We start from the raw sequence: 17,179 nt of genomic DNA, 5'->3' as shown, positions 1-17,179 counted from the left end.
AATCACTAATACACTTACTACAGAAAGAAACCCGACAGCACCCACATTCAGCTACGCTTCGTGACACTCCGTCGCAACAATTGCAAAGCTCGGCGATCTATTTCGAGACGTAGACCACGTGATCGCGCACCCGGAAATGATCTGTGTAGTGAGACCTTAGTAACACCGCGACTTTGACAACTAATTGGTATGGTCGAGACAGGCGACGCTCCTTCAGAGTTTGTAATTGTTCGGTCTTCAGAGGTAAAATTTGTATTGAATAAACAAAACGGGACCCGGAAATTCGTTCGGTATTCAGAGTAGAGGGGTTTCCGGTTTTCAGGGGTTTATTTCAGTGGTTAAAGCTGCGTAAAACGCGGGACCGTGAAAAAAGTTCGGTGTTGAGGGAATTCCAGTTTACTAAGGGTCCGATTTAGAGAAGTTTCACTGTAGTATGAATCGAACATATATCTTATATATAATTGTAATTATATATGTCAGACGCGTGTGTATGCGGAAAATATGCAGGGTGGTGTCTAGACCACCGTGAGTGAAGTTTCTAGGAGTGTTCGGGTCATGCTCCCTCGGAAATATGTGTGTGTGTGTGTGTGTGGGGGGGGGGGGGGGGGGGGGGTAAAAGAAAGAAAATTCGCTTTAAGCTGGGGGATTGGGGAGAGGGTTTTCTCCTCCGAAAATCCCCCCACTGCATACGCACCTGAATGTTTTATGCTCAGCAATGAGTGTCAGATGCCATATATATATATATATATATATATATATATATATATATATATATATATATATATATATATATATATATATATATATACATACATATAATTTATATATATATTATTATTATTTTATTTATTTATTTATTTTATTTGTTTGTTCGTTTTTTTTGTTGGGGGTGGGTGTTGAGGTTCGTGGGTGACCGCTTCCGAAAAAGTTTATTGCTTCATCTAGCGTAGCTTGATAGACCCCACGAAAAATGGTTTTTACCTAATAAAACTGGCTGGACAGCCTTATAGCCGTCGGAATAAACGGCATGTATTTATAAATACACGTAATAAAAACTATAAATAGAACAACGCAATACCGGTAGTATGCCGGCTGCAACTATTAAAAAAAAAAAAAAAATAGTAACACGCTGCGGCCAACATGGATACTGTTTAACATGATCTGGTTTCGGGCATCTACTTCGTACGAGATGATCTTGTTTTTCGTACTAGTACTGTACGTTGCGGCGAAGCCTCCATGTCCCGAAGGAACTTATTACGACCCGTTGACACGAAATTGCGATCCGTGTAGGGACATTTGTTACCTTGCTAAAATTCAAGGGACAGCTAAAAAGTGCCAGCAGCTCTGTCCAAGTAAGTGAACACTTTAAATTTCATAAAACAATATACTGTACATCTTCTTTTGAAAATTAAAAATGTCGATCAACATTTTTCATTTTGGGGATGTACACTTTTAGGGGGGGGGGGGGGGGGGGTCAAAAGCGTACGCTTTGTACACTTGTGAAAATTTTGACAATTATGGACACTTAAATTTCGTAAAAAAAAAAAAAAAATAATAATAATAAAAAATAATAATAATATACAGTCAAACCTGTCCTAGCGGCCACCTTTAATCACCGGTCACCTGCCTTAAGCGGCCACTTTTTTTCCTGCCAAACAATTTATAATGTAAATGCACCTGTAATAAGCGGTCACCTGTCGGGCCAGCGTACACTTCTTTTGAAAATGAAAAATGTCGATCAACATTTTTCATTTTGGGGATGTACACTTATAAGGGGGGGGGGGGGGGGGGGGGGGGGTCAAAAGCATACGCTTTGTACACTTGTGAAAATGTTGAAAATTATGACTAGTGAACACTTAAATTTCGTAAACAAAATAAAATAATAATAATTAAAAAAAAGCGGTCACCTGTCGAACGCGGCCAGCGGCCACCTAAATCGGATCCCAAATCACTAAAATACCTGTATTAATCGGCCACATTAAATTTATACTATTATACAAAAGAGATATTTTAACAACAGCGATAAGGTGCAGCAAATAACCGATCTTTACACCTTCAGGAATACTAGTACATATTCAGTCCCGACATTTCTACTGTGTATCAATTAAGACAGTAGGACTGTCATGCATCTAATTGCCTCTGGGCAGGCTACGCTTGACATTTGTAGATTCACTTACTATGACAATGCACCGCATTAAGTAGGAATTAAATAATTAAATAGAAAAAGTAAACAAACTTGCTGAGAACGGTTAATTTAATACATTCCATTTGCATTTTTTCTGTCAACGGTGAAGCATACATCCGTTGATTAGCAGTACAGACGGTAAAACAAGAAACAACAACAAATGTTTTAAAGATTATATATGTGGCAACCTGTAATCAGCGGTCACCTGTCTTTAGCGGCCACCTGTCTTTAGCGGCCACTTTTATCTACACACTTGTGACCGCTTAAGACAGGTTTGACTGTGTGTATATATATATATATATATATATATATATATATATATATATATATATATATGTATATATATCATAGGCGTACATAGGGGGGGGGTTCGATGGGTTCGACCGAACCCCCCCTGAAATCGCTTTTTTTAATAATTTAATATATCTGACATTGATATCTGACATTATTATATTTACTCAACATAGAAATATATGCCCATTATCTCTGCAGTCTATTTTGGAACCCCCCTTTTCAAAATCCTATGTATTGGAACCCCCCTTTTCAAAATCCTATGTACGCCCATGTATATATATATATATATATATATATATATATATATATATATATATATATATATATATATATATATATATATATATATATATATACAGGCTTCGACACTAAGGTACGTCCGAACGACATTGTCTAGTAAACAGCTGGTTCGGTCTGGTCATAAGTGTTTCTTAGTAGCCCGACTGGTCGTGTTGATAATTTATGAGCGGTGAATTAATTTGCCATCCAGTGATCCTACAAACATTAATATTTTCTATTAAACTATCGACACGGAAATCCCAGGTTCTATAATTAGATGTGATGCAGTGGGCAGTGAATAACTGAACAATCCCGACTGGTGCTAACGACTGACGGATCCGATATGTAGATGGCGCCGTTTGTCACAACTCTGTCGATTCCGTTGATACCGGAATCGACCGAGGTTTGTCAATAGTGTGCAATTGCTAAATTTAGTGCGCACAGATCTATGTCATAAATACTATCAGTGAAAACAGTATTATTGTTTCTGCTTGATACTTTGGTACATTGGTTTTTTGTCCAATAAATCGAATAAGGTAATAAAAATGCAAAACATACAATGGTGTACGTTCTTTGAATAAATATTTTTCGGGTTTTTCAAATATACGACAATCGATTTCGTTTTCGAATTATTTACATGTGGTACAGTCGTATTCGAGCAGACAAAAAATGGACCTGTTTAAATACGGGTTTTCATCTGACAAAGACCCGTCTGAAACTGACTTGTCCAAGAAAAGAAAGAGAAAGGCAACTTAACAGAGTTTTATGTGAGAAGTGATATTGCATTGTTTGCCATAGATACAGTTTAGCTTATTCCAGTGTAATAAGACTACAAGCGTTAACTTTTAATGTTAAATGTTTCAGTCATGAGTAAAATATGATGGGCGTACATAGGATTTTGAAAAGAGGGGTTCCAAAATAGATTGCAGAGATATTGGGCATATATTTCTATGTTGAGTTTTGAAAAGGGGGGTTCCAAAATAGATTGCAGAGATATTGGGCATATATTTCTATGTTGAGTAAATATAATAATGTCAGATATATTAAATTATAAAAAAAGCGATTTCAGGGGGGAGGGGGGGGGGGGTTCGGTCGAACCCATCGAACCCCCCCCCCCCCCCCCATGTACGCCCATGAATATGCAAAAAACGTTACACATACCCTGGGGTTTTTATTGGTGTGTTTTATTCAAATATAGTTACATTGGCTAATTATTATGTATACACTTCAAATAATAGGCAATATGAAGCAAACTTTAACAAAATTAGCCCTGCTTAGGTATATTGTGTCATTCAGCAGTTTGGTCTAGTTGATATTAGGTCAGGTCTAGTAAATTTTAAGACATACTAGTCCACTGGTCTAGTAATAAATAAAGTTAACGTCGAACCCTGATATATATACACACACACACACACACACACACACATACACACACCCATACATACATACATACATAGACACACACACACACACACATATATATATATATATATATACATGTATATACATACATGTACATACATACATATGTATATTCACGTGAAGCTTCTACGCATGTGCAAACTGTTTGATAAACTGCAGAAGAATTTAATCCATAATTCACATGATTCAGAACAAAAAAGTTAGTTTGTTTTGTTCAACGACACCACTAGAGACATTGATTATATATATTAGGCTAATTTTTTGCTATCGGTTGTCAAACATTTGGCAATTCAGACTGGGATCGATCCCCGTCGGTGGGCCCATTGAGCTATTTCTCGTTCCAGCCAGTGCACCATGACTAGTATATCAAAGGCCGTGGTATGTAATTGTGTCTTCCTGTCTGTGGGAATGTGCATATCAAATATCCCTAGCTGCATTAGGAAAAATGTAGCGGGTTTCCATTGTTGACTACGAGTCAGAATTACCAAATGTTTGACATCCAATAGTCGATGATTAATTAATGTGCTCTAGTGGTGTCGTTAAACAAAACAAACTTAACTCTGAACGAATGAATGTTTAATGGCATCTCAGCACGAATAATACATCGGCTATTGGGTGTCAAACTATGGTAAATGCAAAACATTAAGTGATAATCAACATCGATATAACAATTCAAGTTAAATAAAAACATAGTGTAAAGAACTGCACAAAAATACAACTATCACAGATAGGTAAAATTGAAATTTAGAATAAGTCGGTATCTCGAAGAAATTGAAACAAAAGTTCAGGATCGATGGAATCGAAATGATTCCATCATATTTCGTCGTCCAAATATATCTTTTCTGGTTTCCTAGCTTGAGATGACTGCATTCCACCAGAATGTGGCGTACCGTCAGAGTTCAATGATAGTGTTCACAATGAGGTGGAGGATCCTTCTTCAAAATAAATAAATGGGTCAAGTATGCATGACCGATGCGACCACGACACAAGACTATTTCATCCTTCCTGCACTGCCTATAGGAGGACTGCCACTCTTCCAATACTGACTTGACAGCATGAAGCTTGTTCGCAACCTCACCGTTCCACTCATCTTGCCAAATCGAAAAGATAAAGTGCTTAATACTATGTTTAATATCAGTATTTCAGGCATCCCAACCTGAGCATGAGGCAAACCCAAAGCAGACTTGGCAGCTGAAGCTGTCTTTTTATTACCGCTGATGCCAACATGCTGGACACCCAACAAAATACAATATCTTTATTGGCAATGGATAATAAGACACACTTTCGTATCACCATCCCAATTAAGGGATGGTCCAGCTTTATGTTACGTACGACTATGTCGAAATTACCAAATGTTTGACATCCATTAGCCGATGATTAATAAATCAAAGTGCTCTAGTGGTGTCGTAAAACAAAACAAACTTTAATTGTATCAGACTGCGATAGTGTTTTTGTTTGACACCCGACAGCTGATGTAGTTTGTGTTGGGGTGTCGTTGAACATTAATCAATTCATTCATTCATTCATTCATTCAGAGATTGCGATTGTTACCAATCCAATGTGACCTGAGAGTTCCCCAATTTAAATAACACCATGCATTTTTCTTCCTTCCTTCTTTCCTGTTTTTTTTTCTCTTTTTTTCTTTCTTTCTTTTTCTTTTTTCTTTTTGTTTTTATCCCAACTGTCGAGATTTGATATGTGTAATTTCAAGTCGATTTGAGCTAGCCTTTATTCTCACAAGCTAAGGCCTAGAGGACATTCGAGCTGTGTCCCCCCCCCCCCCCCCCCCCCACCCGTATTCCTTGAATAATTCCGTAACATTAAAGGCTGATATAGACTTAATGCGGCGCGTGCGTGCGATCATACTGTTGCGTCTGCAGCTTGCGTTTTTGACATATACACCATATACGATTATTTCATTAGGGCTGGCCGCATGTGTTTTTGACATATACACCATATATACGATTATTTCGTTGGGTCTGGCCGCATGCGTTTTTGACATATACACCATATATACGATTATTTCTTTGGGGCTGGCCGCATGCGTTTTGGACATATACACCATATATACGATTATTTCGTTGGGGCTGGCCGCATGCGTTTTGAACATATACACCATATATACGATTATTTCTTTGGGGCTGGCCGCATGCGTTTTGGACATATACACCATATATACGATTATTTCGTTGGGGCTGGCCGCATGCGTTTTGGACATATACACCATATATACGATTATTTCGTTGGGGCTGGCCGCATGCGTTTTGGACATATACACCATATATACGATTATTTCGTTGGGGCTGGCCGCATGCGTTTTGGACATATACACCATATATACGATTATTTCGTTGGGGCTGGCCGCATGCGTTTTGGACATATACACCATATATACGATTATTTCTTTGGGGCTGGCCGCATGCGTTTTGGACATATACACCATATATACGATTATTTCGTTGGGGCTGGCCGCATGCGTTTTGGACATATACACCATATATACGATTATTTCGTTGGGGCTGGCCGCATGCGTTTTGGACATATACACCATATATACGATTATTTCGTTGGGGCTGGCCGCATGCGTTTTGGACATATACACCATATATACGATTATTTCTTTGGGGCTGGCCGCATGCGTTTTGGACATATACACCATACACGATTATTTCGTTGCGTTTTGGAGACACACGCATCCAGTCTAGACGTTCTCATTGAAACTAATGTGGTTCGGTTTGTTTAGCCAGACTGCAAGCAGACAGACAGACAGACCGACCGACAGACAGATATTTTTATTTAAGTCTCACCATGTGTACACAGGTTTAAAAACATTAAAATACAGGAATAAAAGTACACAAGCCACTTCATACGGAATTACGAGAGACTGACATTAAAATAATACCTTAAATAAAATCTGTGTTTACTATATTAATATAATTTTGTATATATACACACACCAGATAATTATTACATAATATAAAAAAAATAAGAGAATAAAAAGGGGCTTGACGTCGAGTTTAGTTAAAGTAGAACATCATATTAAAATATAAATAATACAAATTCAAGAATACAACAGTGCCCGACGTCGGGCCAAAATTAAAAATAGGGTTTTGGCAGTATTAAAAACTAAATCTTTGTGGAACATTAAAAAACTAAATTTGTGCATGTCTGATAAGAGTTCATACTGGTTGTTAAAACAACAGAGCTAAGTATGTTAAATTAAAACGTAAGTCAGTATACATGGGGCACACGGCTAAAACATGGACCTCGTCTTCCACACAATTATTTTGACACATAGGACATATGCGCTGTTCCTTTACTCAGTGAGTTGTCGTCAAATATTCCTTCTTTCCACAGGTTACTCCATGCCGACACCAACAACACGAGCCGAAACTGATGAACCTGTGGACAACAACTTGAAAACAACCCTGCTGGCTGTAATTGTGCCCCTTGTGGTCATAGTTGCAGTTGTAGGTCTTCTCATTCACTACAGAAGGAAGATAGCACAAATAATGTGCAGCTGGAGACAAACCCTACACGAGGTCATAGGTCATGATCGGAGAGACGCTGGGCCCGGGGTTATAGCTCACGACCATCAACCACATAACCTGGAACCAGGTGATTAAAACATAATAAGGATTCTCTGATTCTGGCTCCAGATGTGTGTGTGTGGTCTTTTGTTGGGAGGGGGGGGGGGGGGGAGGGGGTTGTGGTTTTGTTTGTGGGGTTTTTTTGTTTGTTTTTTGTTTTGTTTTTTTGAGGTGTGTGTGTGTGTGTGTGTGTGTGTGTGTGTGTGTGTGTGTGTGTTTGGTTGGTTTTTTATCATCTATATCGCCACTAGGTAACCATTTGATCACCTGAAATTGTAATGAAGTATTGGTGTAATGCAGGGACGGATCCTGGATTTGTTTTTAGGGAGATGGGGACTTAGCTAAAAGGACACATGGACAATCTTGTGAAAAGGGCCACTCAATGATTGTTTTGTTTTAAGCAAATAAAAAAGGGGGAAAAAAGGGCCAGGTTCACTGGTTTCCGCTTGGATTCGCCTCAGAAATGTACCATGGACAGGTTCCTGGGATACCCAAAAGACAACATGATCTTTATTGGAGCTAATGAAAATTGATTTAATGTAATCAGACCTCCACGTGAAGTGATTAATTATCGTTACCCTGACTAAGATTCTGGAGAACTATTTAAAATATTACCATATTGATATCTTATAAGTTCACAAGCCAAGAGGAGCTAAAATTTAAATTTACTCCCCTTGAACTACTCTCGGGGGAGTGATGGACAGCGAGAGAGATAGCTACTCGTAAATAACGATGTGTGTGTAATTTATTCATAACAATGATTAATATATTATGACGTGTGTTGAAAATATTGAAATTTTGACATATGACTTAAATGAGGTGATAAAAAGTAATTCTTCTGAAATTTCGTTCAGGCAATCGGTCGGTTCATTCGCCTTGTATTTTGAGGCCAACCCTAAGTTCAGGCAGCGAACGTTTCGCTAACGTTCGCGAATTATTTGATTGGTTCCCGACGAGGCCATTGGGTTTAATGTGAAGCGCATAAATCAGTCTAGCGGACATTTTCCTGCCCTGATATAGCGTACAACCGCAGTATCGCCACACTTGCACTATTGAGTATATTTAATTTAATATTAAACACGCAAGCACACGCAGTTACTGTATCCATATCTATAATATTATAAGTACATTATATAGCGTCATGTTAATAAGAGTAATATATTAAAATCTAACTTTTTTTCTTCTTCTTTTTTAGTTGATATGTTAAATGTGGGAAGACAAGATGAGGAAATTAGCAATGGAGTCGGTGCCGACCAGTCGCGTGCAATCTTTAGGAATGCTCAAGAAAGTAAACAAATCCATGCGCAACAAAGTGAACAAATGCATGCACAGGAAAGTGAACAAATGCACGAGCAAGAAACTGATAAGATGCTTGAAGAGCAATCTGAGCAGACAAGTGTAAAATACTGATAGATTGACGTACAGTAGTCCATCTAGAAGAAGTAGTCCATGTAGAAGAAGTAGGCCATATAGGAGATACAGCCCATGTAGAAGTAGCCCATGTAGAAGTAGCCCATGTAAAATAAGTAACCCGTGTAAAAGAAGTAGCCCATCTAGAAGAAGTAGCCCTGTAGAAGAAGTAGGCCATGTAGAAGAAGTAGGCCATATAGGAGATACAGCCCATGTAGAAGTAGGCCATGTAGAAGAAGTAGGCCATATAGGAGATACAGCCCATGTAAAATAAGTAGCCCATGTAAAATAAGTAGCCCATGTAAAAGAAGTAGCCCATCTAGAAGGAGTAGGCCATGTAGAAGAAGTAGGCCATATAGGAGATACAGCCCATGTAGAAGTAGCCCTGTAGAAGAAGTAGGCCATGTAGAAGAAATAGGCCATATAGGAGATACAGCCCATGTAGAAGTAGCCCATGTAAAATAAGTAGCCCATGTAAAAGAAGTAGCCCATCTAGAAGGAGTAGGCCATGTAGAAGAAATAGGCCATATAGGAGATACAGCCCATGTAGAAGTAGCCCATGTAAAATAAGTAGCCCATGTAAAAGAAGTAGCCCATCTAGAAGGAGTAGGCCATGTAGAAGAAGTAGGCCATATAGGAGATACAGCCCATGTAGAAGTAGCCCTGTAGAAGAAGTAGGCCATGTAGAAGAAATAGGCCATATAGGAGATACAGCCCATGTAGAAGTAGCCCATGTAAAATAAGTAGCCCGTGTAAAAGAAGTAGCCCATCTAGAAGAAGTAGCCCTGTAGAAGAAGTAGTCCATGTAGAAGAAGTAGGCCATATAGGAGATACAGCCCATGTAGAAGTAGCCCATGTAGAAGTAGCCCATGTAAAATAAGTAGCCCGTGTAAAAGAAGTAGCCCATCTAGAAGAAGTAGCCCTGTAGAAGAAGTAGGCCATGTAGAAGAAGTAGGCCATATAGGAGATACAGCCCATGTAGAAGTAGGCCATGTAGAAGAAGTAGGCCATATAGGAGATACAGCCCATGTAAAATAAGTAGCCCATGTAAAATAAGTAGCCCATGTAAAAGAAGTAGCCCATCTAGAAGGAGTAGGCCATGTAGAAGAAGTAGGCCATATAGGAGATACAGCCCATGTAGAAGTAGCCCTGTAGAAGAAGTAGGCCATGTAGAAGAAATAGGCCATATAGGAGATACAGCCCATGTAGAAGTAGCCCATGTAAAATAAGTAGCCCATGTAAAAGAAGTAGCCCATCTAGAAGGAGTAGGCCATGTAGAAGAAATAGGCCATATAGGAGATACAGCCCATGTAGAAGTAGCCCATGTAAAATAAGTAGCCCATGTAAAAGAAGTAGCCCATCTAGAAGGAGTAGGCCATGTAGAAGAAGTAGGCCATATAGGAGATACAGCCCATGTAGAAGTAGCCCTGTAGAAGAAGTAGGCCATGTAGAAGAAATAGGCCATATAGGAGATACAGCCCATGTAGAAGTAGCCCATGTAAAATAAGTAGCCCGTGTAAAAGAAGTAGCCCATCTAGAAGAAGTAGCCCTGTAGAAGAAGTAGGCCATGTAGAAGAAGTAGGCCATATAGGAGATACAGCCCATGTAGAAGTAGCCCATGTAAAATAAGTAGCCCATGTAAAAGAAGTAGCCCATCTAGAAGGAGTAGGCCATGTAGAAGAAGTAGGCCATATAGGAGATACAGCCCATGCAGAAGTAGCCCATGTAAAAGCAGTAGCCCGTGTAGAAGAAGTAGGCCATGTAGACAAAGTAGGCCATGTAGAAGAAGTAGGCCATATAGGAGATACAGCCCATGTAGACGTAGCCCATGTAAAAGAAGTTGCCCATATAGAAGAAGTAGGCCATATAGGAGAAGTAGGCTATGTAGAGGATACAGCCCATGGAGACGTAGCCCATGTAAAAGAAGTAGTCCGTGTAGAAGAAGTAGCCCTGTAGAAGAAGTAAGCCATGTAGAAGAAGTAGGCCATATAGGAGATACGGCCCATGTAGAAGTAGCCTATGTAGAAGTAGCCCGTGTTGAAGACGCACAGGCAGGATAGCACAAACCATGGCCTTTGTTGAACCAGTTATGGATCACTGGTCGGTGCAAGTGGTTTACACCTACCCATTGAGCCTTGCGGAGCACTCACTCAGGGTTTGGAGTCGGTATCTGGATTAAAAATCCCATGCCTCGACTGGGATCCGAACCCAGTACCTACCAGCCTGTAGACCGATGGCCTAACCACTATGCCACCGAGGCCGGTATAAAATTGCTCAAGTCCTATTACGTCCATTCATGTCTTTTCATGAACGAGATCTCAAACTTTTTAATTTCCATCTTGTTGAACATCATACGGTCATGTTGGCACCTGACTGGGAAAAACAAGCGGTGGTATGTGTGTGTGTGTTGTGTGTGTTGTGTGTGTGTGTGTGTGTGTGTGTGTGTTATTTTTTATTATTGTTAAAAAAAATTGTAGAATGTTGCGTTTTGCAGCTCAGCTTTTTACCGCACTAACCCGTCTTAGGATTATGATAGATAGATATCTAGTTTAACGTGCCCATATACCACTAGGGTTTCGAACACGCCCATCCCGAGTCCTGCCTCCGATAAGATCGGTGGCCTGACTCGGGATTTGGGGGGGGGGGGGGGGGGGGGGGGTAGAGTTGAAAATGGGCAGAATTTTTAAAATAGCAATTAGTAAAAAAGTTCATAGAATTTAAAAAAAAAAGAAGAAGTTACAAGCCAAAAATAAAAAGAACTGACTGCTCGGTCGAATATTTAAATAATTTGCAGCATTTTAGAAGGACAGTCCAAAAATAAATAAGAGAAAGAAGAGAGGATCGGACTATTTAATAATATTTAAAAAAAAGTAATTTCGACATAAAATTTTGAACGAAGGTCTAAAAGTTTAAAATCCGATCTATATGTCCACGTGAGTGGCCTTGTTAAGGCCGTTTGGGTGCACAGCTTATGGGGACAAGATGGGTTGCATCCCGTCAAAAAAACCTAGATTGACAGTCATTAGACGTTGAAGGTGTAGTGCTGTGCTGAAATACAGATCTTGAGAAGCCGGATCCGTCTGAACGAGGTAGAGTATCAGATGGGTATAGTCCAGTCGTCATGGGTTGGTATACGGGTGCGGACGGGCCCGACTCCGGAGGATACGAGATGGTATCACTACAAAGCAAAGTAAAATCTAGAAAAGAGTAGTAAGGGCCGACCCCGCTTCCTATTTCTTCTTGGAGTCGGGCGGTCAATCTTCCAGTGCTGCTAGGACAGGCTCGGACATGTAGAGACTAAACGCGAACAACCGTGGCATTCTGCAGAATGGCCGTCATTATGAGTCACTCGTTTATTTTGCGAAAGAACATGGCGTAGCGGTCTCGTGGTATATATTCTTGCGCAAAATAAACTCGTGCAATAAATAGGAAGCGAAAACAACGTATGTGAAGTTCTGTATATATATATATTAAATCAAAGCTTGATTTGCCGATTTGTGACTTCCAAATACGATTATTATTTTGTAGTGAATTTTTAATTTTATTATTAGGCCTAAACAAAACACAAAAAGTGTTTTCGGGAATCTGACCCTACCAAGAAAAAAATAGCTGACCGTAGTTTTTTAATGAAGGTAAAAAAAAGAAAATATTATCTGGACCTGTCTAATTGGGGTTTTAAAAATTTATTAATATTATTATTTTTTTTTTTGCACATTCTCGGAAAAAACTTCTTTTTTTTGCCTTATCATTATGATATTTTTTTTCGGTTAATTAAGAAAAATGTTATTATAATTTTCAAAATATTTATTTTAATAGTATTTCATTTTTATTTTTAATACTTTTTAATTTTGTATATTATTATTAAAAAAAATTTCCAGCATTGTCTAAATATTCTTATTACATTGATTATGTTTAGACAAAATGTATTAAATTAATATTCGTCCTCGTGCATACGATAAATCAGCATTCCAGATGCATCTACTACTGCTGTTACTGTGAGGAATATTGCAGTCATACATCATGTGGATGTCATTGGCTTGATACATATGATTTTACAGTTTAGGCCTATAAACACTGTTGATTATTTTGTTAATGATTTAAAAAGAGAATATATAATATCAGTTTTATTGATCAACTTCTGGTTTGTTGTCTTTTTAGTTACACCACCAAATAAATAATCGCGCCTCTTGCATCATCAAAAGATACACGACTGGAATACCAAAGGCCGTGGTATGTGCTATCCTGTATGTCAGATGATGCATATAATAGATCCTTTGCTACTAATGAACAAAATGTAGCGGGTTTTCTCTCTAAGACTATATGTCTAAATTACCAAATGTTAGACATGCATTAGCCAATGATTAATAAATCAATGTGCCCTAGTGGTATCGTTAAACAAAACAAACTTCAACTCATCAAAAGATATAAAATAATTGGTCTATCTTAAAAGACGAATACTTGATTATCGAGGGATGTGTCTGTGTTTTTAAAGGAGCAGTCTAAAGTTGCATAATTACCCCCAATATATATATATTTTTTTTTTTTTTTTTTTTTTTTTTTTCGAGATTTTTCCTTGAAATACATACGCACAAAAAAATTCCACCCAAATAATTTCATTGCGTCTATTGCAAAATCCAATTGTTTGTTTTAACACGTGCACGTTACGTCGCAGTGTTGAATTTGATCTGCAAGTTGTGATCTCTCACATTGGAGTATAAGAGAGAGAGAGAGAGAGACTACCTTTGTAAAATTCTTAGTTGCCCTTAGCCAATAAAGGTCGCCACGGGCGACTGCTAATTTTCAACCCTGATATATATATATATATATATATATATATATATATATATATATATATATATATATATATATATATATATACCTACGTTATATGTATGTATGGGGGGCTGGCGCGTTTACAGAGTGAGGGATGTGGTTCGAAACCTCTCGTTGCTCAAAGCTTTTAAAAAAAAATATTATCTGGAGAAGTATGACTCGGACACCTAAACAGTTCGCTCTCCATAGCCTACCCCCCCCCCCACACACCCTACACCCCCCCCCCCCCCGCCCCCACACGCACTTCCTACATAATTCCCTACATTGGAGACAAAAGGGTCACATGAATAGGTATGTAAGAAATAAGCCTTGACAAAATGTATGTTTCTTTAAATACGGATTCCAAAGTCCATGAGCAGACGACGTCTATTCACTATGGCGAACGGTTTTATTTACATTTTGAACATTTTAAAGACAAAATTTTTTGAAATGGGGTAAGCCTACCCACACTGCCGTTTAGGCCTAGTATCTCATTATCCTTTATCTGTGACAGGCCTCGGTGGCGTCGTGGTTAGGCCATCGGTCTACAGACTGGTAGGTACTGGATTCGAATCCCAGTCGAGGCATGGGATTTTTAATCCAGATACCGACTCCAAACTGTGAGTGAGTGCTCCGCAAGGCTCATTGGGTAGGTGTAAACCACTTGCACCGACCAGTGATTCATAACTGGTTCAACAAAGGCCATGGTTTGTGCTATCCTGCCTGTGGGAAGCGCAAATAAAAGATCCCTTGCTGCCTGTTGTAAAAGAGTAGCCTATGTGGCTGCTAATCGGAAAGAGTAGCCCATGTAGTGGCGACAGCGGGTTTTCTCTCAAAATCTGTGTGGTCCTTATCCATATGTCTAACGTCATATAACCGTAAATAAAATGTGTTGAGTGCGTCGTTAAATAAAACATTTCCTTCTTTCTTTCCTTTATTTGTCTTAGGCCTATACATGAGCCCCTTGTTTGTGTGTGTGAGTGTGTGTGTGCGTGTGTGTGTGCGTGTGCGCGCGCGCGCATGCATGGGTGTTTGTATGTGCTACCCTGTTTGTGGGATGGTGTATACAAAAGATCACTTGCAACTAATCATTATGGAAAAATGTAGCGGGTTCCCTCTCTAAGACTATATGTCAAACTTACCAAATGTTTGACATTCAATAGCCAATGATTAATAAATCAAGTTGCTCTAGTGGTGTCGTTAATCAAAAGAAATGTTAACTTAATTAAAGGGAGAGAACCATGTTTCACCTGCCAAATCACAATTCTTTTGTTCGTGAAGTTAAAAAGGAATGTCAACATTCAACATGGAGTCTAAAACAGGTATTGCATTTTTCTGCTGTGTAACTGCGCATGATGACGTTTTGTACCTTATGTACAAAGTTTTGTTACTAAAATGTTAAATTAAATAAAACCGTGTACATTTGTTTATATATCTAATGACAGTATTGTTCCAGATAACAATATTTGTGATTTAAAATAAATTAATATTTTGTTTTGGTTTTGTTTCGGTAGTGGAGAACACGCAGAACAATAACGTCAGATATAGTATAGTAACGTTATATAATAAAGACTCTTATATATGTAACTATAGTATTTGTATTAGGGGTTTCTGTTTGGGGTTACCTGTGGTGGAGAATGCACGCCAAAGTGTGAATTTGTGATAAAGAATGGGTTCTAAAGAATTACTCAATTAGCGAGTTAAATCATAAATGTTTTTCACTAATTAACACTTTGGAGTGCATTCTTGAACTTAATTCATTGTAAATTAAATTATTTACGTGACTGCCAAATTAGCTGATATTTTACATTTAATGAAAACATTAGACTTAGTTAAAATGGCAAGGAATTTTTACAAAAGTTATAATCCAAAACAACAGGACTTGAAGAAATTCTGGGTCTGACTATTTACCCCAAGACCCCCCAAAATACCCCAAGACACCACCATGATAACCCCAAGACTAAAATGTACTATGTTATAAAATATTTAGTGGAAAATGACGTAAAAGAAATAATTTTAAGCCTTAATGACAGCTGATTGCTAAAGGAGATTATCGACTATTTACCCCCAAGACACTGCAATTCATGTGTGTGTGTGTGTGTGTGTATATATATATATATATGTATATATATATATATATATATATATTTATTACAGGGTTTCACATGACGCAGGAATCCTGCGTATTTGACGCAACATTTACCTAAAATACTCCTAAATAAAATATGTGCGCATCATGGTTGACACAAAATATTTCCGATGTCAATCAATTTTACATTCAATTTTTTTTAATACATAAAAACCTAATGACTAATTCAATTAAACTTCAGTTCACTTTATTGCCCAATACCAAACAAACTGGTGTCAGCAGATAGAAAAAAAGAAAAGCATACAACATCAACGAAGTTCAATATGAAAATAGCCGAGCGGTTTAACTGGTTCCCAACTTTATGAATACGTTTAATGTATCTTAAGTGTTAAAACCAGTAGTATGCCAGACCTCTAAATCTAGATCATTGCAACAATGCCAATCGCTTTAACATTAAAAAAAAGATGTTTTAAACACCTAAGAACCTAACGACTACGAAGTTTCAGAACAAATATAGCCTAGTGGTTTAACTGGTGCCCAACCGTATCAATACGTTACGTTAGATAAGTGTTAAAAACAGTGTGGCTGATGTAGTGTGCCAGTTCCTGTCTAAATTTAGATCATCGCGATAATGTTGAATGTGTGGTCTGTATACGGACATGTACAATGTCATGTAGATGGTTGAGCAAATCAAATAGGTGTTAGTCATAATTATTGCGCAGATGCCGCTATGTTACAAAGCAGATTAGCATGCGGCATTGGGTGACTATTTGCCAAAGGGTGCATAAAAAGATAGTGCAGGGTGCATAGTAAGTCAACACTTTTGTTAATGTGCAGGGCGAATTGCTTCCCTCTATTTAGCAAATTTAAAATGTCGGGCAAATGTTTTGTGTTGTCGTTGGACAATTTATTTTGTTAATGACGCAAGTACTTCAGTCGGGATTCAGTGAGTACGGTAATGTATAAATTTGAGCTTGTATGTCCATTTGTTACACTATCTCAGTTGAGAAATGGTTGAAACAGGGTGCCACAAGTTTTGAATACCAGCTATATAGAGGATATGTAACAATATTCAGATGTAGAAAGAACCACACTTTC

The 17,179-nt window shown here is 38.3% G+C and overlaps 1 protein-coding gene across 2 annotated transcripts in view; it reads left to right on the top strand.

Annotated features, from left to right (window-relative positions):
- The first annotated feature begins 1,184 nt into the window (after positions 1-1,184).
- Positions 1,185-17,179, top strand: part of LOC121379407 (ubiquitin domain-containing protein UBFD1-like) — a 31,975-nt gene continuing 15,980 nt past the window's right edge. Inside the window, exons 1-2 of one of the 2 annotated variants that reach the window (XM_041508010.1) lie at positions 1,185-1,352; positions 7,538-7,798. In XM_041508010.1, coding sequence (XP_041363944.1) covers positions 1,190-1,352; positions 7,538-7,798 — 424 coding nt within the window. In that variant the 5' untranslated portion in view covers positions 1,185-1,189. Of the gene's footprint in view, positions 1,353-7,537; positions 7,799-15,277; positions 15,315-17,179 lie in introns of those variants that run through there. The other variant, XM_041508011.1, reaches the window with a different exon arrangement.

Source organism: Gigantopelta aegis, chromosome 8, assembly GCF_016097555.1.
Source record: "Gigantopelta aegis isolate Gae_Host chromosome 8, Gae_host_genome, whole genome shotgun sequence".
Lineage (NCBI taxonomy): Eukaryota > Metazoa > Mollusca > Gastropoda > Neomphalida > Peltospiridae > Gigantopelta > Gigantopelta aegis.
The sequence above is the reverse complement of the archived record's forward strand: the minus strand, read 5'-3'. Positions and strand labels throughout refer to the sequence as shown.